Source organism: Nipponia nippon, unplaced genomic scaffold, assembly GCF_047370975.1.
Source record: "Nipponia nippon isolate SJK-2023a ecotype South Korea unplaced genomic scaffold, ASM4737097v1 scaffold_27, whole genome shotgun sequence".
In the NCBI taxonomy this organism is placed as follows: Eukaryota; Metazoa; Chordata; class Aves; order Pelecaniformes; family Threskiornithidae; genus Nipponia; species Nipponia nippon.
Genome location: NW_028262344.1, coordinates 281505 through 308876, shown reverse-complemented (window position 1 = coordinate 308876; position 27372 = coordinate 281505). Strand labels below are relative to the sequence as shown.

General features: G+C 42.3%; 1 protein-coding gene across 3 annotated transcripts in view; it reads right to left on the bottom strand.

Moving 5' to 3' along the window:
* The window catches only part of EBF2 (EBF transcription factor 2), a 145983-nt gene extending 123194 nt beyond the window's left edge, over positions 1-22789 (bottom strand). For all 3 annotated transcript variants that reach the window (XM_009472786.2, XM_087762740.1, XM_087762739.1), the window contains exons 1-6: positions 22659-22789; positions 19996-20152; positions 18941-19004; positions 18583-18638; positions 18126-18199; positions 11507-11575 (exon numbers count right to left, since the gene is read on the bottom strand). In XM_009472786.2, coding sequence (XP_009471061.1) covers positions 11507-11575; positions 18126-18199; positions 18583-18638; positions 18941-19004; positions 19996-20152; positions 22659-22789 — 551 coding nt within the window. The remainder of the gene's footprint in view (positions 1-11506; positions 11576-18125; positions 18200-18582; positions 18639-18940; positions 19005-19995; positions 20153-22658) is intronic.
* Positions 22790-27372: the final 4583 nt, after the last annotated feature.

Genomic DNA, 27372 nt, shown 5'->3' with positions numbered 1-27372 from the left:
AGGCCAGCTCCCCAGTCTGATCCATGAACACTGAATTTATAAAGCTGTAGCATTCAGAGCCTGATTTTATATAGCCTGTTGCCCCAAATTTACGCTTTCCTCTACATGACCTCTTTTTGAATTGATGCAGGCTTAGGGGAAGAGCTGAAATGGAGGAGTTGTATGTGCTGATTTCACTGATCTTCTGATTTCACTGGACTTCCTCTAACTCAGTCTTTTCGTTCCCTCTTGCTTCAGTGGGAAATCTAGGATAGGAATGGGTTGGGGCAATTCCTAGAGTTTGCTAAAGGATCTTCAATAAACAGAGGAAAAAAAAGCTTAAATAACACAGGTCAAAAAGAGGACATTGGACTGCTGATTTTCTAAAGTCAGTTAAAATTTCTCATCCTATTCTATTTCTCTTCTCCTTGGAGAAATATTCATCTTACCAAAAACCTTACCTTGGAGTTCTGCTTACTGATTGGTAAGACGCTATGCCCTATATAAAACTCTCTCCAAACTGCATTAATTTCCCTGAGAACAGCTGCTCATGGACAGTGGAACGACTTTCATACATGATTGTAACAGAGCCTAACCTGATGGGCACATGTGTATGGTCACCAACAGCTTTACTCCTCTTCCCAGCTGCAGGCTACCCTGTGTTGGTACCTTGGGTGCAGTGCAACAGTGGAAGGAGAATCTGTGTAAACTACTGCACTGCTATTTCCTACAGCCCACAGAAAGCTTCCCACTGGAAAAAATAAGAAAAACAGGGTGTCTGTCAGGCTGATGCTGGACTGACAGTCCTAGATGGTGTTTCTACCCCACACATCTCCTGAAAGGTACCAAGAAAAAACACAACGCTGTTGGACAACACTTGGTTCAAAAACAGTACACTGGTTAAATGTGGGACAAAGCTCAGGTTTAAATACTGAAGGAATAAAAGTGCATGTGTACTTGGAGAATTATCAAGTGGCTTTAGACACCCAATTTAAAATAATAATATAGAGCTTGATCTTCCGAGAGCAAGGGTAAGGGCTGCAAAAAAACTGGTAGAAAAATGTAAAGTTTTCTTTCCTAAATTGCAAGTCTTTTCTGGAAAAGCAGACTGTTTTACAGTCCTTCTTTTCTGGTATGTTGGTCATCGTCGTGTCCCGTGTCCACCCGTCCCCCTCCGAAAATACATTTTAACTGCAGATTAAAAATCTGATTTTCATTTTTTTAATTATCCCAATGAAAATGTTTTTACTACATGTAGTGCCATCTGGAAATGGAACCTTTTGAAAACAGCTCATAGTTGGACCTCAGAAAAAATGTGGAGGCACTCAAAATTTTTAGTTGCTTTTAAGTTTTTTTCTGCTGAAATATATATAACCACTTCCAGAATACTTGAATACAACCTTGCTCCTGCTTCCACTGAAATTAAAGGAAGTTTTGATGTGGATTTGCACAGGACAAATCCCCAAACCCATAACATACCATACAAATAGGAGCCCTGGTGGTTGTTCTCTGCTGGAATAAATAAAAAAATCCCTTCAGCATATGAAATGCCATCATCTGGTGAAATCAGCTTTATGCCATCTCCTGTCAGGTGTGACAGCGCTTGGGAGTTCATGAGAGGGGCAGGTGATTAAAAGCCACCACAGGGCAATCGGTTGCCACTTCATTTTATTTTGTTTTCTTGAAATAGCCTTTGTAGGAAAGATACAAACCCATGTAGGAAAGAGCAACTCGTTTTGCCTAATGAGCTCACAGTCACCAAGACTCAAATAAGCTGACTGCTTAAAAACAACTCGGGAGCCACAGTAAAAGATAGAAAATTATTGCTTCCTGTCATGACCAAATATTAAACACAGCACACACCTAATGGCTCTATCACTCCCCAGGGAAGAAGCTTTATGAACAATAAAATCCCAGCAGACTTGCACTGTTTGGACTTAGAAGCCTCATTATAGGCTCACTGATCCAATACAATTTACAAGCTCAATGGACTCCACTTGAAGGAAAAGCCACCAAACATGGAGTTATAAATGGAACGCCCATGGAGAAATAAGCATTTATTTGTGAAGGAAATTAGCAGAGAAGAGGAGACGGAGAGGAAAGGAAAAAAAGGAAGGGGGAAAAAAAAGATAGGTTGGATGACAGCAGCGCTTTAGTGATCCAAATCAGAGAGAAAGATGGGAATATGAATTACACTTGCAGAAAGGAAATGCTGTTCCAGGACACGCTTACATGATCCAGCCTGGGACACGTAAGACTTGGATACCACTCCTCACTGTGTCACAAACCACGTCTCCTACGTGATCCTGAGCGAGTCATGTAAGCTCTTAATATCTTTAAAATTATGAGCCCATCTTCAACTGACTTAAGTTTCAGATATACATTATATACTTTCGATCTCAACCTTGTCTTCCTTTTACGAGGACTTCAGGTGATGTTCTGAGCGGGACAAATTATTTCATACCCTATCTGAAAAGCAGGAAACACTACACACGAATTGGGAGGCCTTCTTCAGATGCGAAGCACTCGTTTCAGAGAGGCTGAAATCCTGGGATGTTTACAGGGTAGAAAATATATGAGATCCCACCAGAAACAGATGGTGAAAGAAACACACAAGGAAAGGACGGACAGAAATAAAAGGTTCAAAAGGAAAGCAAGAGGCCATAACAAAAAAGGTTAGGGCAGATGAAGTGACAAGTCCATAAAACCAGGTCTAGACAGAGGCCGAGAGGAGTGCAAACGTGGTAAGGAAGAGTATTTTAGGTCATAAATACACAGGGGATGCTTTCATTAGGATGCAAATACTCTGAAATATTGGCATTTTCAATGATGAGTGCAGATGGATCCAGGAAAACGCAGACCCATTTTCAACAAGTTGAGTTGTGGAGATCCCATGTCACACACTATTGCTCTACATGCCCACAGTTTCTTTTGTGCTGTTTGCATAGTGAATTTATCCTCAGCTTCTATTCCCAGAGGCGCTTTAGTTCATGGGAAACTTTTATTCCATTCCCCTGTCCACTACTACCAAACTCATTGATTCTAATGGCTCCTTACACTGCTATCTCATCTGTCCTTCTGAGACCCCTTGTTATCAGCTGGCTGTGCAACCATTTAACCTCCTCACTTGCCGTTTACGAGAACACAACACAAACTGGATCAAATTCTCCTTATTGCAGGGACAAAGCTTCAATTTAAAAGGGGACACGGATTTTTCCACACTATGCTTGAACTTTGCTCAAAACTTTGCATTGCTCAGTCAGGATTCAGCCAGCCAGCACCAATGTTTTTTATCTCAGCTAAAGCACAACTAATCTAACAAGATCGGAATTCATCCATGCTTGCTGTCCAAACTGCACTAAAGCATCATGGAAGCTTATCTGATTTATGCAGAATTGCTAAAATCCTTTGGGTCTTGTCTTCATTGGACTTAGTTTCTTAAGGCTTCCAGGCCACAGTAGCAATAGTCCGATTTTATTTCTTTAAATTATATAATATGTCCTTGCTCAGACTTAACCATGCTCCCCTTGCAGTTCTGAAACCGGAACTATGTGCTACCTATGCCAGGTACAGGCTTAGTGGAACTAAAGTAATCAATACTGGTTAACACTCCCGCCCATTACATTTTCCCCCTCTAACATATCCAAAAAGGCAAGCGCTCCATTCAGAGGGCTCAGGTGAGGTGCTCAGGACAAAATGGCTGCAGTTGCACAGTGACAGCACATGGCTAGGAGCACACATGTACAAAAAGCTAGTGGAAACGAGGTTCCAGTTCTGTCAGCTTCCTAATAAATCTGCGCTTGAAATCAGCAGCGATTTGCACTCATTTATTTTTTTGCTTAGTTTCAGAAGCAGTAACACCTTCAGCCCCAGCAACAGCAACTAACAGTCTGGGGGGAGAATAACTTTTTAAAATCACTCCAAAACAATCTCCACCTTAATGGCAACAGTTTTCCACATCGCCATCGTATTTCCACACATCAATTTTCAGCATATGTATCTTTGTGTTATCAGTGAAAGCTAGAAAAGCACACACTTCTACTTGGTTTACTGTTAAACAGAGACTACATGAATGGCTAGAAAAATACAGGGAGTCTGGAATGGAGAGAAAGGAGCAGAACCCAGGACTTCCACAATTCAAACTAGTTCCTTAACCACAAGTCCATTCTTCATTTTTCTAGCACACTCAAAAAGATCTTTAAGCTTCGTTTGACTCAGTAGCTTGCTGGAAAATCTGTTGTCTGTCAACATTAAAAAAAAAAAAAAGATTAAGTGACACAAATTAGTCTCCAGTTTACTCCATTTACAAGCTTTAAGTGATCGTACGAATCAAAGATTTCAAGATGCTTTGGACAGCAAACTAGTAAAGAAATTTTCTTTTTACCTAAAAGAGGGGGGAAAAAAAGAAACAAACAAACAAATTACACATGAAGAGAGCCACTTGTCAAATGGCGAGGATAGTGCACTTTAAGTTACTGACTCCCCACAAACATCCAGTCTACTAAAAAATTCATAAAGAGACAGATGGCACAACAGCAGCTCTTTGCAGGAGAGCAGGGTTTAGCAGTGAACAAAGGACTTTGACTCCCTAGGACAAGAGAAGAGATCATTGTGGGTTTTGGAGGCTTGGAAGGGGGGATTGGAGCACGAGGGGAGCAGAGGAGGGCTGCGTCGATCTGTGGCTCCTAGTTTCACCCCACAGAAGCAATAGATTTGAGACATTTATTCTACCTTGGCCGGCTTACAAGGAGCACGGAGAATAGAGTAGAAGAACAATCCAACTGTGCCATGTAGATGAAATCCTCCTTGCAGTAGAAACATGAAAAATAAAACCAAAAACTCTTCAAAGATCTGAAACCTCTTTCCACAGCTAGGTAATTGCTAACACTTTGCGTTAAGGGAGAAACTGAGGCATGGTGTTATGTGACTTGTTTAAAGTGACAGGGTAACTCAGTGTCAGTAGGAATTTGATCCAGGCCTCTGCATTCATTCTGTTCTGCCTCTAAGCATTAGGAAATATCCTTGTGTTACCCAATGGGTTTTGGGATCAGCCTGAAAGGGAGATGGGAGGGATAAAGTCAGTTTTAGATGGCTGAGATTAAAAGAAGAGGGGAAAAAAAAAACCAAACCAACCAAACAAAAAAAAACCCAAAAACCCCACACAGGATACCCAGAAGTCTGCACTTATTTCAAGCCAGATGCTTCAAAATGAAAGATAATCTATATGCCCTTTTGCCTTTTTTAGGGAGAGGGAAGGGGGCGGGGGGGGGGGGGGGCAGAACACAAGAAGACATAAAGCCCAGTCCTATTAATGTGGACATCTCACACAGAGCACTTTAAGACAACAGCATGGACACTATAGGGGCATAGTCAGAATGTTTAAGCCTGGCAACAGCTCTTTCCTAAAGCGAGTTTTAGTGCTTGCGAAATGTGCCAGCCAGCCAGCCTGGGAGAGTTCAGTCCTGTTTATCTATACAGCAGGTAGGGCATGAGTATCAGCAGGGAAGAAAATCTCTATCCATGCCGCCCCATTTCCACATTGAAGGGATGGACCCCTATGGCACAAGAATGTAATCCAGTCTCTTCTGCTTCTTTATAGAGATGCTAACAAGTGTGCAAGCTGTGTTCATGCTTTGGGGTTTTTCTTTAAAAATAATAATAATAAAAGCCTAAATGTTTTCAGCTAACCAATACCATAGTTCACCATCTACAGAAACCACTGTGCCAAGTGCTCAGCTGGTGCAAGTCAATGTAGCACTGCTGACCCAGCTGCAGATCTGGCCCCATGCCTCCACCCACTGGTTAGTGCATGTCTCGACCCAAGGTAATATTCCACAAAACCCAGCAGTTCACTCAAATCCCATTCATCACTACAGCCGCTGCCCCAGTAACAATCGCAATAAATAAAAGGTGGTAACAAAACACATTAGATTCTTTACAGGACAATTAGGAAGAGTTTAGGTTAACAGTAGGAGGACTTGAACCCAGGATCTCAGATTCTGAAAGCATCTGAGCTAAATGACCTCATTCCATCAGCTCAAAGACAGCCGAGGACTCAAGAGCCTCTACACAGTAAAACCATAAAGACAGCCAGCTACAGACAACGCAGAGCTTATGCTCACATTTTGCAGCGGTGTTCCAAGAAATTTCCCCTGTAGTAACGAAAAAGTCTGTCCCATCCCAGTTGCATCACATTCTTTAATTGATTTAAGATGTTTCATTTGAATTACACAGAAATTTCTTTTGACTATTTATCTCTTATTAGAAGAAGAAGAAATAATAATAAGCAAATAAACTGTTCAACCAAAAAAGTCACCCGGTTCTCTGCAGTACCCTGAAGGCTTCAATTAGATCACAGCTTTAGTAAACTAGGTAAAGCACTAAGAGTAACACACGCACAAAATAACTGCTCTAGCGAGCTTAAATCTTCAAGAAACACAAATCAAAAATATCATTCACGCTTGATGAATGGGGAATTTATATCCAAAACTATACAACTCACCTAAAAAGAGAGAGAAAATCTGCAGTAAAATGAGGAATTAAATTAATCTGCGGTATCCACAACCTCTTAACCATAAGACCACGTTTCTTTTTATTTGCGTAACTGGAGTGGGAAAGGTAGCAGACTAAGTAATTATAATATAGCTTTCATTGCATTAAAATACAGCTTTCATTTGGGAAGTATCATCTTCAAAAGAGTAAAACTTCCACCCTTCTTCCTGAAAGCCACCCCAACCCATCCACTTCATATCCCTGTCTTCAACCAAGAAGGAAATGTTAGTATGCAAAGTTCACCCTCTGATTTCCAGGAACTACAAGGAACATTAAGAACCACCACTTCAGCCATGAGAAAAAGAAACAAAAACATTTACATGTACATTTCTGAAGCCTCATAAACCTACCAATTCCACAGGTACTAACTTCAAAAACTAAGCAGGAAGACAGGATAAATAGAAATGAAGACCACTGGGAATCCACCAGTGCTCTGATCCACCACAGGAACACACTAGAACCAATTTAGCTCTGATGGATTTTGATCCTGTAGGCAAAGTTAAAGCTTGCTCTAACATTTTGAGAAGTGACCATGGCCTGTGTTGTCTAAAAAACTTGGAGTGCATATTTTGCAAATGCTTCTGGACTAAACATTTACCATGTAATCTCCCATATGTTCAGGTGGTCCTTTCAGTCCTGTGCGCCAGTGGAGTTATGTCTGTTTCTGCTTTTTGATGCCTGGAATAGCAGCATTGCAGGATTTGAGCTGTATCATTGCTGTTAAAACAGAGGCAGCATTCTGAAGTCAGATTCTGATCCAAGTTACACTGGAATTCTGACTCAGAACGTTGCAGGAACCTAAATATTCTAATGTATCCTACAGATCTTTATCAGTGGGAGAGGGCACACAGTAAATTTCAGTGAAGCAGCTCCCTTTCATATAAAAAAGTGCTGGTTTCCAAGAGGGAACGGAAAAATAACTGCAAGGTCCTTAGGATCTAAATCTAGTCCCCAGAGCAAAGGTCACAGCAGAAATGTTTTATTCAGCGTAAGAACTTTTGGAATTCATTCAAGGAGAAGAAAAAAAAAACCAACAACAACAACATGGCTGGCATTTTTTTCCCACTGAACTATTTCTTCCTTTTTAAACAGGGATACAAGTTTCCATGATTTGGCAAACACCAGTGAATTGTGCCTCCCTACAGCAATAAACAGGTAAACCAACACAACAGTCTAAGCATCAGTCTCTGGAAGCATAAAGAGCAAGGAACCGTGGAGAGAAACAAATAAAGGGGAAAACACTGTACTGCTAATGGAGTTATGTTCTTTTGCAGCAACTTATAACGTAGTCCCTAAACTCAGCTAAATTTGGTGTACACTTAGTTCAGTGCAACACTGGATGGCAGATTATGACCTCAACAGATTTGAATGCTTCATTAGTCTCGTGAGGTTTGTAGGATGCATCTATAGCGTGGTCAGAAGTGTGCAATCATAGCACAGACAGGCACACCAGATGCAGCCACTTAGCTGGCTCAGGCAAAAAAGAAAAACAATAGAGTTGCAGCAGCACAGACATCGGTGTATATCTCTACCCAGTAGAAATGCCTCTCCTTGCTTCTTCACCACCCTCAGAGGTACCCAAAGCAGCTATTTTAACTTGTGCCCACTCATGATAGGAGTATACCTCTGAGTACCATACAGAGCTCGCTTCATCTTGGACTCTAAACCCCTCTACCTTGCAGCTCCTTTGCTGTTGAGGGAACCTGCTTGCCACGCACGGGCTGCTTGTACAGTAAGGCAGCTTAGAGATTAGTAATGTGGTGCCCTCCCAAATCCTTTATATTTGAGTAGGCCACTGCCTTTGAGGGAGTTGCAAATCAAACACAGAACTTGCTAGATCTAAGCTACACACAGCTCAACCTAAAACTGGGTTCCATCTCTGCTCTCGCACCTTGCGATAGTCACCTACTACAGCTTTGAAGATGTTGGTCTCTTCTATGCTGTACAATCAAACCACATTTTCACCATGTAGGTCCCCACTCACAGCTGGACTTACAATGCAGATGGCGACTCCCGAGTGCCAGCCACAATTCTCTCACACGCTCTTGCAGCAGGAGCAATGCATATGAATTAACCTAGGCTCAAAGGGAGAACCTAGCACCTTCAGACAAAGTTCTCTGGCCTGCATTTTCCTTCTATTCTAAATGGAAAGCTCTAGTCCTGTTTCACTTCGCACGCACTGTTTAGACATGAGTCTGCATAACACAAATGTATTTTTGTAATCCCTTCTCTCAGTTTTACTTTTTTTTCCCCCCTACTTCTCTAGAGACATGCTAGAATGTAACAGCCGCATTGTTACATGCAAATTTTTACATTTACTTATCATTTCAAACAATGACAAAACAGCTTCATTCCAATTATTTTTTATTTTTAAAGAAATCCTGTAGTTCATTTTAAACTAAGAAAAAACCCACCATGAAGCCAACACCGAACAGAATATCTTTATTAGCCTGCATGATTGCAGACAGTTGCAAGCTGCATTTCAGAAATTACATTCCACTTGCTACCAAGTTCTTAAGCATAGATGTTTTCTTCTAAAGAAGCCGTATAAAGACCCCCTAAATAAATAAGAACACCGCCGCCCAGATTCTCAAGCTAGTTCAGAACACACATGACTCTCCAGCAGGGTTTTCTGCTTGTTTGAAAGACAGAAAGATTAACCCCATCGAATGTAGCTTGGGAGAGCAGACTGTTTAGTTAAACTCCTAAGTAGTTGTACTTACTGCTGTGGAAATGTCTGAGGATGACAGACTAGATGATGAATTCCTCTGTGCACAGATACATGCAGCATAACTTTGTTATTATATGTGCATTACATGTGTTGATTAAGATGTACTACACAGGATTATCCCTCACTCCTCAAACCTTGTTTAACTGGGTAAAATGGTGGAATAGAAATAACTGTACAGAAGAGGGAGTCATCTGCTAGATGCTGCGCTACTGATTGGTGGTAGAACAAGAAAAAAAGATCTAGCTTCAAGTTTAGCTTCTATTCACCACACTGTTCACTAAACCATGCCACCTCCAGACAGCAGTGCAGATTTGTAATCGTTTCTTTCCTCTGTGGCCTAAACCTGATTTAGTGACTGCCTTTAAAAACAAGTGAAAACAGCTTTATCGGGCTGTACCCCTTATTTCCCTCACGTACCTTATTATTATCCCTATCGAACTCCAGATTTCACTTGCAATTTTGAGACACGCACACGCAGAGATGAAAGGGAAGAACTGACACTCAACAAAAAACTGCCAGACTGAACCTCGAGGATGCTTCCATGCGAACAGGATGCCTATAGGCAGAATGCCTATTGCTATTAGCAGGGGAGTTATGAATAACAGTTCCAGGCTTAGAGCAAGTTAGGAAAGCTTAGGACTCATCGACCACACAGATGACTTGTGATGCACATTTTACACAAAGTTGTTAAAAAGAATAGTCCTGTTCTTTCTAATAGTTTCACTTCCATTGCATTTTACATCAACAGATCTCAAATCCCCACAGAAAGCATCAGAATCTTCATTTTGCATAAAAATGGACAGCTTGCTCAAGATGGCAAATACAGTTAGTGGTAAGAACTACCCCCTTCACGGTCTTAACTCATAGCCTTACGTCATGCTGCCTCTCCAGCAGCCAGACAAGTTTCAGAAAATTCAGACTTCAGATTGGAAAGTCCCCAAATGCAGATTCATACCAAACATCAACACAGCAAAAAATAAGCTAGAAATTTCATAGAAAAGGTCAAGATGGCATATCTAGGACTTCTGCTTCTAGTCAGGAAACTGTCCCTCACACCCACACAAACAGCCCAGTTTGCTGGAATTTCCAACTTTGGTCCCAATCACAACCTGTCAGTACAAAGTTAAAAGGAAAAATCATGGGGTAAAGGGAGTGGAAGAACCCCACCACATCATCAAAGTTCCAAAATTATTTAGATTGACTCTGTGATGAAAAAAAGGAAGGAAATAATTGTAGATTGTTATTCAAACCAGCTTGACCATTCTGAATTCCAAAACAAAATTCACAAGAAATACAAGGTCAAATAACGCTTATTAGAATGTAAACGGAATGTGCCAGACACACACAGACATAAAAACTGAACCCACAATCAATCCACTTCAGCATCAACTCTCCACCAGCCCCTTGTACCAGCTGCTTCAGGGAAAGAAACTCTTTTAAAGAGTTACAAGAGAGTAATCTGGGGGGCAAAGGTTTGTTCCTGACTTTTCCTTATTTGCTGTTCTCCTTCTGGAGATCTTGGTTGCCTACTTCTTTTTGAAACAGCTCTGTCGTCTTATTTTTCCTTTTTGAATCTTGCTGAACTCCAGACCTCAAACACCACTTTGAGTCAGTGAGTTCCACAGGCTAGTTTTCTAAGCCTCCAAAAATACAATTTTAAATGTGCCACTTCATGATTTAACAAACTGCTGCTCTCCCCATTTATGTTATTTACCCAGAAACTGGCAAGCAGAACCTAGACCTGGATATGGAACTGACTAATATATGAAGCTGCTGTTCTACATAAAATTGCTCACAATCCCCAAACCATCAGTTTTAATCCCGCCTAATATGTTGCACTTCTGCCTTTACCTCTTCCTTCCTCCCCACATTTCTACAAAAATATTGTTATTTTGTTCAAGAATATTATTGAAGCTGCCAGCTTTATCCGTCCCAGTAATCCAGCTGGGTCACATCCCTGGTGAACAGAAAATATTCCAGATACATACATGGAATATTTGGTCACAATGAAAATGATACACAGAGAACTTAATTTAAAAAATAAGCATCAACAATTTTGTCCAGGTAAGCCCAGATGGACTAAGCTAACCAACTCTTAGGCTGGCATTTTTCTGAACAATCACAAAGCACAGACATCGTCGAATACAGACACTGACAGATAACCATCAAGAAACATCCTCAGCCACCTCAAAGCACACACAATTTGGCGTTGCTTTTGTGGGAAAATGAGGATTCGTTTCCTACCTGTCAATGATCACGGGGTCAGACGGAGTCTCATTTCTGTTGCCACAACTTTTCTTCTCACAGCACCGACTAAAGAAAGAAAACCAAAATTAAAGAATTACTGGGATAGTTGATAGCAAAGCAACCAGCTAAAAACCTTGTCTGCAAACCTTCAAGACTCAATATATGCCTGGAAGAGTGACTGAGAAAATTCTGGCTAGGGTTTCCGGAAGGGAGAAGAACTAAGGGAGTTGGGTGCCCAAATCCTGGTTCATTCCAGCTGGAGTTTGGCACTTGGCTCCCTGTAGTCTTTTTTTTAAATTCCCAGCCAAAAATGAACAGCAATATGGTCACACTTTAGACTAAGGCACTATTTGTAAGGGCTTAAGAAATGATGAACATATGTCATAACGACATTACAGGCATGAGTATCATGTGTTATGTATGGTTAGAAGTCCATCAAAAGAAGGTGTTAGAACTGACTATAAGCAACCTACTGATTTGTTATATTCTAATAACTGATTGTTGATTATTAAATATCTAGTGACCCCTAAGTTTCATACACCCACAGAAACCTTCAACACTATAGTAGCACCAATGAAAAAACAGAAACTGAACACACTTAGATCCTACTAAGGATCTGAAGAGAGATTTTTTCAGGCTGGCATTTCATCTGTAAATCCCTTTGCAATTGTTTCAGTGATGCTAAGCCCTTAAGATTAAGCATGTATTTATACACATTTTATACTGTGTAGCCACCAACATGATTGTACAGAAATTAGAACTCTCTCTGATGAGCTCACAACATAAAATAAATATATTTATCTGACTTGGTAAGAAAACGCAAGATAATGCTGTTGCCCTGCTGTAAGGTTCGTATTGCAGAATGACAGCTGTGTTATGCCCACATCTATGCGTGTGTGCATGCACACATAGGCAAAGAGAACTGTGTGTGTGTGTGTGTGTATATGTGTGTGTGTGCATGCACATGCACGGATGTGTACATACATACACAGATATATCAGGAGAGGGTATGGAAGAATACAACCTCCGCTTAGGAACTATTTGATGTTCTTCACTCCCAGTGAATTAAACTTTCTTCAGGAAAGAACAGAACCACTGCATTTCCTTTTCCCATTTTTAATAATAATAAAAAATTTTAAAAAAGGAAAAAAAAAGAGGCAGGTCGTTGTCTGATTTTCCCTGATATATTCATTGACATGGTTGATGCTCCTTGCATATACAACAGCTGAGTACCAAAAGTTTAATAGACTTTAAAACCAGTCCTTGCTCTGAAATTCTCAATCTTAAAAATTTGTAGCAACACAGAAGTCTGTTAGAAGATTTAAGCTGTCTTGATGCTCAGATAGTTTGTTCCAACCAAAGCTAACGGGAGAGGGAGGATGCAGGCATCCAAAACTTTAAGTAGACTATATCAGAAGTCCCATGGGCCTCAGAAGTCACCAGATCAGATTCTGCCTTAAGTTACACAAATACCTTTCTAAATTATGTTTTTCACATTCTGCTGAGGTTCTTCAAATTTACACGCATGGAATCAAAAAACTGTTTAGGTTTTTGTACAGTGGTATAATAGGTGCTGAACACATTTGCAAAATTCTCAAGTCAGTCTGAATCCCACAGTTTTCCAACTGAGGAGCAATTCCAAGCAGAAGAATTAAAAATAAATAAATAAATAAATAAATAAATAAAATGCTTGAATTCACTGAAGGCTGTACAAAATATGAGAGTAGCTTTTTTTCTTGAAATGCCTAATATTCAATTATAAATACCTAAAATAAGCATTTACACAAAAAAACTCTTTCAGATATGAAAAATTTCAAATGCATACACTTTCTCCTGAAGTTACAGTGTCTGCCAAGAACTTCCCGTTTGCAAGTTGAAATTGCCCTGCAAGATGAGATACAACTAGCAGATCTATTTGAATAGCAGCTCTAACTGTTTCAACATTTCTACATTCCCTTTGCCTCAAACCTGCACTTATTCATCGATGCTAGTCCTTTTAAAATAAAAGGATACACTAAATATTTAAAAATCCCTGGGGCAGACCCTCTAGCTGCTGTAAATTGTCATAGCTCCATCGACTGCAGTGAAGCTATGGTAATTCACACTAGCTAAGAATATCCCCACTCCCTCCTTCTCCCAACTTTGTTTTAAGTGCATCTTTTATGCATTTCACTGACTAATGATTGTTTATAAAGAATTGCATATTTTTGTACTAAAAGCCAAGATGTGAGATATTTTCTGAAGAAAAAAAAAATAACTCCAAAAAAGCAGAAAACCCTCGCTCAGAAGAATATAAATTTGGCATGTACTTCTGACATGTCCAATACAATGATGTACTGGAAATAACACCGGGAATAAATGCCTTGCTGGTTTACATGCCACTATAATAAAAAAACAAAAGGAACCCAATTCTTAAAATAGTTTTGTAGTGTTAGCATTGAGGTTTTTTTACATCTAGCTGAAACAGCAGTCATTTCCTCGCTTTGCAATAATACTGAATGAGATCTCCTTTAGTCAGGTAACTTATGCAGATGGTCATAAAAAAATATTTCTGCTTGCACTACACCACAGTAAGGTTCAAGCAGAATACACTAGCAGTACCTCCGCCACATCACATCAGCTCATATACTCTTCCCAGAGAGGTTGCCATTTCTTGGCATAGTAAGTGTTTTAGAATGAATTATGCGAGATTGGAGTACAACATGGCTGGGTTCTGAAATAAGTGCGTCTTGTTTTATTTTAGTTTTCACAATTGTCGCAGTTAGGAACTTTGTTTGTAATACGTAAAAATTTTCCTTCTAAAACTGTGGCTTACAGCTAGAGTTCTCGAAATGTTTTACAAATGTCTACATTCTTATCACACTCGGCCAACAAATTTTTTTGTTAGAGTGCTAGAGTTTTTTCCCTTTGACCGTAATACTTTTTGAGCCCAAACATATATGAAAAAATACCTTGATCAGGGAAAACAGTCACTCACTTCCAGTGAATGACTAGTTCACACGTAAATCAGAGTGCTTTTAAAGACTGAGGCCCAGCATTTTAGCACAAGTACCTCTCAAATCTTTAAATCCCTGTTTCCAAGTATTGCCAAGTATCCAAGCAGTAACATTTCCAATTAGTTTGTTTTACAAATGCTGTCTGTAACAGAATTGACTTGTTCCAATTTAAGTCAATAGCAAAAATCCCAAACTCTGGTCGTCCAGGATCAAGCCTACAATGTTCTCTTTAAGCAAATTACTGGCATGACTTCACCAATATTTACATTTCTGCTACAACGTCTTGCTAGGAACATCCCTTTAGAGATGCTCATTTGCTGAAAACAAGAATATCAAGGCCCCTAGTACTTCTATTTTCTACACCTTTTCTTATTATACTTTCCCCTCTAATTAGATCTACATGGGAAAAATAATGGTTTAAATTACGAACAGTCCTGAAAAAAACTAATAACACACACAGCAACCAAAAAGCTACCACAGACAACACCAGATCTACAAACTGAATACTCCAGAAGGCTCACGTCAAAGGCAAACTTGCATCCTTTCCCTCCTCACACTTGACTAAAATGGTTTTAAAATTCAGCCCTCAACTTCCCTCCCCCTCACTCCCCCTCCAAAAAAAAAAAAAAAAAAAAAAATCTGTCTCTAATTTCAAACTCAAATAAGCTCACAGCATGGTGGCCTTTGTTTTGTTTTCTTCTCCCCAACTCCTCCCTGCAATTGCATAACAAAAGTGTCTAAATTCACACCATCTGGCCGATAAAGACACAGGCCCCAGTGGCCGCCTGGCCCAGCTGATTAGAGCTCCTGTCTAGTCTGAGCCTTGTGGCGAAAGTCACAGCTGTGGGGTTTGCTTGCACTCAATACAACTCTGTTATTAGCCAGCTGTAGGCCCTGAGACTACTTCTGTTCAAATTATACCACCTTTTAACCCTCTGAGCATTGAGGGCATAGGGGGTTGCTGGCAGCAGCATAACAACTAGTTTCCTCTTAGTCGATAATTGGAAGAAAAAGAAGAAGAGAAAAAAGTTATTCCAGGAGAGGAGACTGTTTACCTTGATTTCCAGCCGTCGGGGGGAAAAGACTGTGTATTTATGACAGACCCACCTAACAGGAACAGTTCCCATTAGGCCGTAATAACCCAAATGAAAAATTTCAAATCTGCAAATAAATAAATAGAGCCTCTCACTGAAAGCACTAATTATTGAGAGTTGAGAGTTTAACTTTCAATTGGTATGACAGATTGTTGTAGCCGTATCAATATTTAGACAACTTTCCTGCTAAGCATGCATCTGTCACTGTCTGAGTGGAAGATGGGGAGTTTCGGATGCACTTGTCTCTATACAGCAAGAATATCTGCGAGTGTGATTGCATACAAAAAAAGTACAAAAAAAAAAAAGCCTACATTCAGCTAGCAGGGATTGGAAGAAGAGGAGCAGAAAGACAGGCAGACCCTTCTTTTTAAAAACAGTAGGCATCAATTTGGACAGCAGAGTGGGTACAGTGCATTAAATTTTTATATACTGTTACTAATGCAAACTAAACTAGGGGCTTTAAAAATTGATGCTGCCACTTAAGCAGCACACAATGAGGAAGATTTGATTATTGTACTTAAAAGAAATAAAATAAAATGTCAAGTTTAACTAGAGTTGGATCCATTCCCTTGGCATTATTCAAAGTGATAAGTGTAATGCCTCTTCAGAATACACAGCATCCTGTTCAGAGATACTTTAGAAAAACACGACATTTAAAAATCAAATGTCTTGATTAGGTTACAGAGCGCTTTTGACTTCATTCACTAATCTGTGTTTTACATGGAAAGGACGTCCCCGAGTTTTAATTCTTCCTTGGCTAATCTGTCAAGCAGGAGAGTTCAGTATAATCAGAATAATGGTTTACATTTGTAGAACACTACCTTAAATCAAGCACGGAATATGTTTATAGGCATCAGTGGAGGCGAGGTATCTAAAAGCTGAGCAGAGCGTTTGATACTATAAAGGCATGGAGAGGAAGCAAGGGAAAAAGCCAAATTAATTTTATTTTAAAGAAGTACCTTTGGATGGGAAGGTGCTGGTGTTTGCTGCTGAAATATTTTAACTTCTAAAATAGAACTGCACTCTATACAGGAAGAGTGGAGGAAGATGAAGTATGCTAACTGTTGTTTTGTTACCACAAACCAGAACCCAACTGCATAGCAATTCAAAGATTTCCCTTCTCTAACGTTCACCTAGTTATAGTGAAGACTTTCAACAGTACGGATAGCATATATATTTAAATATGTACACAAGTTCTAGATGTGCCAGAAAGTAACATATATACCTTTCATCTTTGCTACTACATCTACAGGTCCTCATAAAGCGCACCGTATGCGTCTCTCATACACGATATACGCTGTGTTTGTGCATACATATGTGAATGTTGGTCAAAAGCAACAACGCTCATTTTCTTAATTAATGAGAGAAAAGCACAATAGATAAACGCTATACATTTGATTCCTATTATATTTTAAAAGTAATGGAACAGTTGACATAATTGTTAAGCACCGAAACTGAGACCTCCCCTTGACAAGAAGTCTGTCCAAATAAGCTGCTCTTACTACTATATTAACTTAAAAGGCTACTTTAAAAACAAAAAATCAAGTGGCAAACTGCAACATTAAAAGAAGCAACGTTCAGTCCAACAGCTTAATCCCCTCCTACTAATACAATAAATCACAAACTGTGTTTAATAACCAAAAGATTGGTTTTGCCTTTCATTTTACGAAAGGACATTCTATGCACAATTTAACACATTTTAATATAAGAACATTGACTGTTTGCATTGTTATATGTATTGAAAAAAATTTAATTACATGAGAACAGGAAAAGTAATAAGTTACCATGGAAGCACGATGTACATACCTAAGGTACATGTAACTTCAGACTTATACAAATGTTATTAAAAGCATTCTCAACTCATTTTACCCTCTAATTTATAACTTTACATGCTAAAAATAGTGTCTTTTTTAATTAAAAGGTGGAAGTCCCCTAAATATTGCTTACATGGTATAGAAAAGAAGGATTTGTGGTTTGGTTTGAGGGGTTTCTTTTTTGGTTGGGGTAGAACTAACCAAAATTAAAGAACATTAATGATGATAATTTAATTAAGAAAATGAAAATATTTCACCGGAGAAAATTACATGGAGAATGGTGTTTAGTTTCCAGGTAAAAATCTATAAGTTAAACTGCTCATTCTCAGAAGGTGAGCAGGAATTTTGTAAGAAATAAGCATATGAAACGCCTCGATTTAAACAACACATACAAAGGCCTAGTTTAAACAAAAATAGTGCAGCTCAGACTGTGGACCTGGAGTTGCTAAACCTCTTGCAGTAAAAAAACCAACCAAACAAAAAAACAACCCCCCAAAAAACCCCACACCCAAATATCTGTATTGAACCCAAATCAAATATTATCCACATGTAAAAAGAAAGTCTTCCTACACAAAGAATCTTTCTGACTCAAAAACAAACAAACAAACAAAAAAATCAAACTCTTCCTACCTACAACTTCATCAGAAAGGCCATTTTGGCATCTATGGAAACAAACTTAACAAATGATATGCCATTAATAAAGTCATCTTACCTGCACATGACTTCATGGGTAAGCAAAACTCTGCACATTTCGGGATTCTTGTTCTGGCCTTCATAAGTTATGGGCTGCAAAAATTAAGAAAAGGGGTAAGCCAGTAACGTCAGGGGGTTACTTATTTGTCATAATATTCAGATCTGAGGTGAAGGCTTTTTACCGTTGCTCACCATCACTTGCAAATAAATACCTTCCCCCAAAGCCTTTATGTATAAGCTGCTTTCCCTGCTCATAAATACTGATAAAAAGTGGACAAGAACCTACAATCCGTAGAGGAAAAAAAAAAAGAGACTTAAGAGCATTACTTTTCAATTGCCCTCAAAAATAAGGTCTGCAATACAGATGAACAAGAGACAAAAATAAACCAGAGAAGAAAAAACATGCAGGGCAACGTTAAGAAAAAAGGAAGGTTGAGGTGGGACAGGATAGCACGGCACATATTAGCTATGCTCACCTGCTTAGTGACTGAATCGATGAGTCTAACATACAGATCCTGTTCAGTCCTGACACCTAGAGCGAGAGAGAAGAGTGATAAATAATGCTGTTATATGCATCTTTCCCTAAACATCAGAACAAAACCATTTCGTTTCATCTAGTGCCTTATTAAACATCCTCAGAAAGACCACTTAGTTTTATTTCCTCTAGTGTGTTTTCCCAAGCCCATCCACACCAGGTAAACTTCAGAGCTTATCCCTACACTGAAGGGGCATCATGCAAGGGAATTTCTGTGTATTTTAGAAATCATAGTGACAGCACCTCCAAACCTTGCCTCACTGTACAACCTACAGAAGGTGACCGGAAAGGGGACTCACCATTGCTATAAAGGAGTTGGAGTTTGTAATGCGTGCCATTGTTCGTCTTTTCATTGCCTTGCTCCTGAAAGAGAGAATTAAAAAAAATTTCTTCCAGAACTTACACTTGGCACATTTAAAATGCAAAAGCTGATAATCATGATGGAAGTGACAACAAAGTTCATTAAAATTCTGAGAGGTGAATCCACTGATTGGGATATATTAACCTTCCGAGTGACCCAGGACAAACTACAAAATACTGCTGACATCTTTTCCTGAAGGAGTTCAAGAACTTCTTTTCCTCTCTTATTTGCTATTATGCTCTTAACTTTTTCAAGTTTGTCACTGAGACGAATTTGCACATTTCAAGTCAGTTAATATAAAGCAGATTGATAGTGGGAAAGCTCAGTGGGTTTTGGTTTTAATGTGTTCATTACTTTGCACTAGTGTTATTTTGAGTCATTATTGATATTTATTTCCTGAAGGTTGTGTTACAGGGATGTTTCTTGCGTGGTTTTTTACTGTAATTTCCTAGAAGATAATTATTTATGAGCATCCTTCATAATTAAAAAAATCTTGCCCATGACTAAGAAAATAATTGTAAAAACAAAGTCAAGTGGTCAACACATGGATTTAAAATCGAAAAGCAAATGCTTTTCAGGTCCTGCCATTGACTTTGGAAAGAAATACATATAATCAAACTCAACAGATAATATGACATATTACAGGTCGGATTCCACGTCTGCTAGGGTACTAATAAAACTTGGCAGATCTGGTAGGTACCCCCCCAAAACAAAACAAAACAAACGCATTTGTCCCCCATGAAATTTTTTATTCTATTTTTAGTGGGTGTATCAAATTCCCATTATATTCCCGATACAGCAGAGGCTTGCAAGCCTTCTTAACTACAGCAGCACACAGAGGGCAACAGCTCTACCAAAGCACCTGAACCCTTGACCAAGAGCTGGTTGTATTTTGTTAGGGACAACAGGTATTAAAGTTAGCAGCTCAACGGGGGAGAAGAAAAGATCAAATTTGGAGAGGAAAAGAAGAAGAAGAAAGATAACAAGCCTTACTTTATCATTTTCTACAAAGTCCACAAAAGCTGTCCTTTCTATTTCCACGGGCTGCCCCTGTCTGTCGTAGAGAGCCAGAACAAAGTGAAAGAAATTGGATTTCCTCAAGTTGGAGGGTGGCTGCTTTTCAAAGTGAGCTCTGGACAAAGCTACGCCGCTGTGGAGGAAACATACGGGATAGGGTGTGGGGGGGAGAGACAAAGACATTACCAGGTTGTGCGGCAGTAACACAGCAAAACAACAACAGAAAAGGCAGAACACGTTCAGAGAAAAGCCGGGGAGTCGTCCACCTCGTGCGAGTGCCACACGAGGTTAGGAACAGCCGCTTGCCATCCCCGCCGCCGAGCCTGGCGCTTCCCCGCCGCCCGGGCGCGCTCGGCGGCTCCGCTCCGGCGGCGGGACGGCCGGGAGGGCCGGCGGCGGCCGAAGGGGCGATGCCCAAGTTTGAAGCTGTCATCGTAACGCTCCTTTCAGCTTGGCCCCGGCATCTTTATAGTTGTGCTCTGAGGACAAGAGTAATTTACAGACCCCGAATGTGGAGAGGTGGGTTATTGCTAAATGCAGCAAGCGTTTTACCTCCTCCTCCACCTAGTTCCTTCGTGCCTGTCGGGCTCGTTTCTGGAATGCAACACGCAGGGTGGGAAGTAGATGTAACGTATGGAAGTGCTATCTGTACATCCCAGCACCGCTCACTTTTCCGGTAGGAGAAGACAAGTGACCTTAAAGCATTTCCTACAAGCGGGCTGTCAACTTGAGGGCACCTACGTTTTAGGTAAAAGACGACTAGTTTCAAGCAGAGCACCCACCTTCCTAAGCTGCGAAGTTTGTCACGCAGTCTTTAGTCACTGACCTATTTGAACCGCTGCCTGCATCTTCCATTTCTCATTTAAATTGAAAGAATTTAGACTCAGGTTAATTAGCTCTTGCCCAAATCTTGTCTCTAGCTGCAGAAAATGCAGTGACTTTTCCCACACATTTCCCGGCTTGGAATCATTCGAGCGCTTTTGCGTATCCACAGAACGGCAGCTACATTTCTTAGGGAAATTAGTGGTAGCTCCCTCTCCCTAATGCCGATTTCTACCTACTGCAGAGAAAATAGGTGCACATGAGCACCTCCATATTAGTTAGTAGGCAGATTAAGACTATCTGCCAGACAAGTTAGGAGTCGGAACAGCTTCGGTTTTCAGTCCCCAAAATAGCTCCGCTGCGTTGGCCAAAGTATTTGACTCTTTCGGAGAACTACAGATGTTTCCCTGCGTTTTCCATTGCCAAATAGGTACCGCGTGAACTCACCGCATCCGCCACAACTGCACCTAGTCTGGGGCTTCCTCTCACTCTGCCTGCAAGACCTCGGGTTCCTCGGTTTGTTACGGACCTCTGAAAAAAAACTGGCGATGCCAGCCCCTAGCACAACGCGACTGCATCTCCACCGCTCCCGCGAATTAGAGGCTTCTTAGGAGAAGTTTCCTTTTACTTTCGGTTTCCCCAGGAATAAATCTCTTCTCCCCCCCCCCCCCCCCCCCCGTATTTATTAAACCGTCTATCGACATTCATAAAACTCTGATAACTCCTCCCATAGTGCTTGGAAAACCTTGCTCACGGATCAGGCCGTGGGTGGGGGCACGGATGTACTTATTTCTACAACGTCCCTGTTTCATTTGAAGTCCCATCTGCTGGTACATGCCCTTCACCTTGTCGCTGTATTAAATAAAACCCGACTTATTCCTGGGACCAATCTAGCATTCCCCTTCCCTGACGCTACTACTTTTTTGTTGTTGGGTTTTTTTTAGAGCTATCCAGAGAGCGAGGAGGGAAAAAAAAAAGTATTTTACTTAAAAGGGGTTTTCATCGTCTTACCCCGAACGGGAAGAGACTGGAATAACGGTCCTGCGCCGACTTGGCGGGGAAGAGAAATAAAAGGGGGGTGTGGGGGGAGCTAACCCGCCCAAACAAGTACAAACCGAACAGCCAAGCCCCCGGCTCGGTGGGTTTGCTGGCGGTTCAGAGCAGCAGGGACCTCCCGCCCCGGCGGGCAGGTGCCAGAGGCCAGGCAGGGCCGGGCGGGGGGGGGGGGGCCCGCCGCCGGCCCTGGCCGCAGCCTCCCCCGCCGCCTCGAAACCGTGCTTTGCTCGCCGCTTCCCTGCTCGCAGCCTTGAATCCACGGGTTAAGATTTCGCCAATGCCTACGGTAGCTACAGAGCCACTTGAATTAAGTAAAACAAGATGGGCCGGGGGGGGGGGGGGGCGGTGGGGGAGATCTACATTGAAGTTAATTCTGACTTGGTCCACTCCTATTCGGCTGCCTGGCCCAGAGAGCGGGAAGGAGTAGGCTGTATCGCTAGGTACAACCGATCCACCCCCACACCTCTCCCGTGTGCAGGAAGAGAATGATCCGCGCTCGCTGTCATCTGATCCCCGCACTAGATTTTAGGACTCTTGATGCTCTCCGATTTTGGAGTGCTTCTGCCTAGCCCTAGCTGTACTACCTTGAATTTTCACTGACTAGAGGAGACCGGGAGGTGGGAGGGGGACAGAAAGGGAGAAAATAAATTTAATATCAAATGCAAAAAACAACAGGGAGTAAAGAAAAGGCTTGCCTAAAAAAAAAAAAAAAGGAAAAAAAAAAAGCGGGGGAAGAGCGGGGGAGAAATAGTCACGGTTACCTTTGTGCTGCTACGTTTGCATCCACAACCCCAACGTTTCTGACCCAGGACCTGACGGAATCCATTTCAGAACCTAGAGATTTATCTTTCAGAATTGGTCCTCTTCCTAAAGTATCTTGAATCCCAAACATTTAAAAAGTCTATTCCAACTAGCAACAGTTTCCTTTTGGGGGATAAGGGAGGAGAAAAGAAAAAAAAAAGGAAAAAAAAAAAAAAGACGCAGCCTTTGAAATGGACACACACAAATCCCAGGAAAGTGGAGAAGTTCAGCTTTAAAACCAACTTCTTCTGCTTTTAAATGCTACGTGTTTTTAGTGCCTTCAAACAGGGAAGAAAAGTTTTTCCTCTTGCAAAGCAAAAGTTACGCTGATTCAGTCTTGCCTGGTATCATCATCCTTCAACCGCAGGAGAGGAAACTGCATCCAGAAACTGGTCGCTGGTAACAAGGATCACCTGTTTCTCAACAGAGACAGGGAGAAGGATTGATTGCTGCCTAATCCAGAGGAAAAAAAAAAAAAAAAAAAAAAAGAAGAAGCGGGATAAATTGTAAAAGCAGGGAAGAAGTGGGGCTAAGGAGAGCCTGAGGACACGCTACGCCGGGAAGAGGCGATCCTTCCCGAGCCGGTCACCATGAATGGGTTACAGCAACGGCAGCGAACATAGCGGCGAGGGGGAGGAGCCTGTGCCCAAATAAGGGCGTACATTTGCATAGCCTCACCCGATTGGAGGGCTGCGGGCAACCCCGCGCCGCCGTGCCCTCGCCTGGGCTGCCGGCTCCGCGCGCTCAGCCCGGGGCGGGGGCGGCCGGGCCGGCGGTGGCCCGCTGCTGGCGGCGAGCAGGTAGGGGCCGGCCGCTCGCCCCGCGGCGGCAGGAGCCCGGGCGGGCTAACTTCTAATGTAGCGCCACAGCCTGCCAGCCCCACGCCCAACGGTCCTGCCCCGTAACAATTAAACTGCGCTGAGAGCGGCGGTCTCTCGAAACGCGTTCCGCGCTGCGGTAATAAAGCCATCGCACAGGTAGTTGGCTGGTGGGCTTGCAGGCGCGGTTATTTAAAAGAAAAACAAAAAAAGTGCTCGGAGGGAACGAACTGGGTGGCGGTCGCAATGCGGTGGGTGCAGAGGCCGCCTGCGGGAGCAGGGGCGAGCGAGGGGGGCTGCAGGGCACCCAGAAGACCCTGAAGTTCTCGCTGCGGGCGAGCTGTCAGGTCTAGCCTTAAAACTTTTTGTAACACTCTGTGCAGGCAAAATTTGCCATTAAAGGGAGCTGGAGCTCTCCCCAGCCCGCTGGGAGCCAGGACGATACCTGCCTCTGCGTTTATTTTAAATTTTTTAAAGCCACTCTGCCTTGGTGATATTTTCCTCCTGGCCCTTTTGTATTCTGATCTGTGTATAGATCTGCCTCTGAAATCTATATAACACCAACGCGAAAACAGATTTCAAGACAATGAATGCAAATCTGTGCTCAGAGACCATCTGCCAGATGAGGGAATCAGATGTTCGGTAGTTAAAGGGACAGCGCAAGGATTTCCTTGACTCATTATGTGCAGCTCCTCTCTTTAACCTGCTTTATTTTTTTTTTTTTAACGGGATAGAAATATAGTTTCCATTTCAGAATAAATCCTAACTCCTTCCGTCCACGTTCGGATACATTTCACAAAGCCACCTTTCTATTAAACGCTAGATTATTTTCATGGAGTTTCACACAGTCCTCTCTCAAAAAAAATCGCAAATTAAAATCTTCACATAAAACTTTCATAAAAATGTATCCTTAATTCAGGCACGATCGAGGGCAAAGCCGGGACTCCGAATTATTCTGTCTACATAAGTGACAGACATGGTATTAGATGAACTAATACATCTCACACAATCTTTGTTCAAGGAAATTTATCATGCTAGCCCACCTCCCCAAATTGATAAATATGCAGTAAGTGATTTTGTCAGGTTCGCGAAAGGCGAGGCTAGCGTTATTTTAACGTTAAAGAAAAGCAACAGCAGTTTGATGGCGTTACAGAGTGGAGGCCAGCCTTTCAAGATAAGATCTTCGCATCTTTGAGATGCAATTTCTCAATCTAAAAAAAGCCCGATCCAACCAAACAGGGTAAAATATTCAAATTAAAAAGAAAAAAAAAAGTGAGAAAACAAGAACATACGATGTAAAGGTACAGGCGATGGTAAGGCATATTATGGTGTTTTTTTTTTTTTTTGGACCATTTCGCAAGAGGCGTGGGTACATTTCCTCGAATAAAAGCCCTCTCTTTGCACTAAGATCATTTTTGGCAATGCCAGTCTGACCTTTTCTGCATTTATTCTTAAACCTGGGGCAGGGACGGAAGGGGAGGGGGCGGAATTCCCACTTGGTCTAACCTTGGCCGATGCATTCGTAAGGAGAAAACGTTTCCTAATAACCGAAGTCCCTCGCTCCTAGTGATAAAGCCGGGTCTGTCCCCGTAACGCGTTCAAGGGAGCCCGGTCGGATCCAACCCAGATGCTTATTCAGTTCCAGCCCAGTCAAGGGCTTAAGAAACGCCGGTGCCGGGCCGGGCGCGCCCGGCGGGACCGTGCCGGCGTTAGGAACAATGGGGACTCGTGTGCCGTGGCCCCCGGGGAGCCTCGCTTTTAGGGATTCATAGCGGGTCAGAGGGCAGCGGCGCAGGTCAGAGGAGATGCACTCTCTTCGCCCCGAACAGCTGCCACCAGAATTTGGCACTTCGGGGACAAATGAAGGGAGCCTTCCCGCCTCGCCCCGGCGGGGGCTGCTCGCCGCGGGGCGCCCTCCCCACGCCGCGGCACAGCCCGCGCCTGCTCCGCTCCGCGGCCCCGGGGAGGGGAAGCGCTGCCGGAGGAGAATTTTCTCCCCCCAACGAAGTTTCTCTCCTTTGCAGTGTGTCTTAAAAGGAGTTCTTAAAGACTTCTGAAATCATAAACTCCTGATCTAGATCCCCCATTTCAAGCACTTGGTTTGGGAAAAGCCCATCTCTCAGACTCTGCTGATGTAAATTCACTGAGTAAATCAGCATTTATACTAGCGCGACCGCTGCGTAATTTGGATTTGCACTTTAGAGGTTTCTGCGGTTCGGCTCAGAGAGCCGGTTCCACCGGCAGGTAAATGGCACCACGCAACTCCGGGAGAGAGGAGCGCGTTGCCCTGGGAAGGAGCCCTGCAAGACCTGACGAGGACACCTCGGCGAAGAGAAGGAAGCCTCCAGCAGCGCATCTTCCACACCGTACTCGCTCCCAGTTCTAATTCCCATTTAGAGGCATAACTAAGAGCACGCCAAAGGCTCGGGGAAAAGGTTTCTCGGAGCCGAGCGGCGCTGAGAGTGAAAACGACTCTCAACCAGCAGCGGGGAACGGTGGCGGGGCGGCTGCCGCGCAGGAGCCGAGCGCGGCGCGGAGCCGCCCCGGGGCGGGGAAGGGCGCCGGGCCCCGCACCCCCCGCACCCGCCGGGCCGGGGCCGAGACCGAGGCTCGGGGCGCCCGCCCGCACCAGCGCCGCTCTGCGCCCCCGCAACTTTCACAGGCGCCGCGATGCGCGGCTTTCATTCTCCTGAATCGCCTGAAGCGATTTTCTTCCTCGTACTAAAAAGAAGAAAAAAAAAAGCAACTGGTTCGGTGAGCGCTGATCATTTCCTTCTGGAGGAAGAGCTATTCCCCTCAAGACTGCCACGCTCGTTTCCACATGCCGGGGTCAAAATGACAGGTGAGGCAGTTTTGACGTGGTAAGGAGAGATGCTCGTCTTTGTTAGAAGGTTTTTAACAACGTCGTTTTATACACCAGAGTCAACTTTCACGACTCGACACGTCTTAGTAACTCCCAGCAGGAAGAACCACATCTCTTGAAGATAATACTTAAGTCCTTTAAAAGCCTAACCTTAAAACTACTATTGTTTCCTCTCACGTTTAAGGAGAAAATGTCAATGAGAAAGTTAAACTACGCCTAAAGACGACATTTAGAAGGAAGCATTTCATTCTTGTTCCTATTAATTTGTGAAAATTCACCATCCTTCGGGTTTCTCAAGGGAACGAATCGCAGGTTAAAATTATCAATGTCAGAATGGAGAAGGATAACCAATCTTTCCCTCTTTAGCCAACAACCTCACCGGGAGGTTCGTTTTTCTGGTACAGGTGTACCAGAAAAATAAACGTGCCTGTTGTAAGTGTTCCTTTAAGCTGTTAACAGCTTAAAGTTTTAAGTCATTCGCAAGGCAAGTGACTCGCGTTCAACCACATCAATCACATTTTTTGGCAATATAACGGTATTTGACAAACAAAGATGTCCCCGAAAATAACTCTCAAGAGCCTAACATAAGCATAAACAAAATATTTACTCGCACGGGATACCCTGCAACAGAAACGTGGCTACAAGAAGCAGGAACAGGCTGTGTCCTGAACTCCTGTCATGAGCAGGGTATGGAGGGTAGTCAGAGCACTACGCACTGAGCTGGACTAGAAGTCTACTCCGACTGACGCAAGACTACTCTTGATTTACAAGACCCTCGATTTAACTGAAATAAGAGCGTACCTGGCTTAAGGAAAAAAAGCTTCTTAAAACGTTTTTAATACGAGAGGTTTAAAGCAGTTCAGGTGCATGCAACTAAATCATGAAAGCAAATCAAGCTCTTAACTGTGAATAGAAAATGCAAACCAAGGACTTAAGCACTGAAGTGCTTTTGGTTATATTTATTGTAAGTCCGGTTTTCTATAATCGACATAC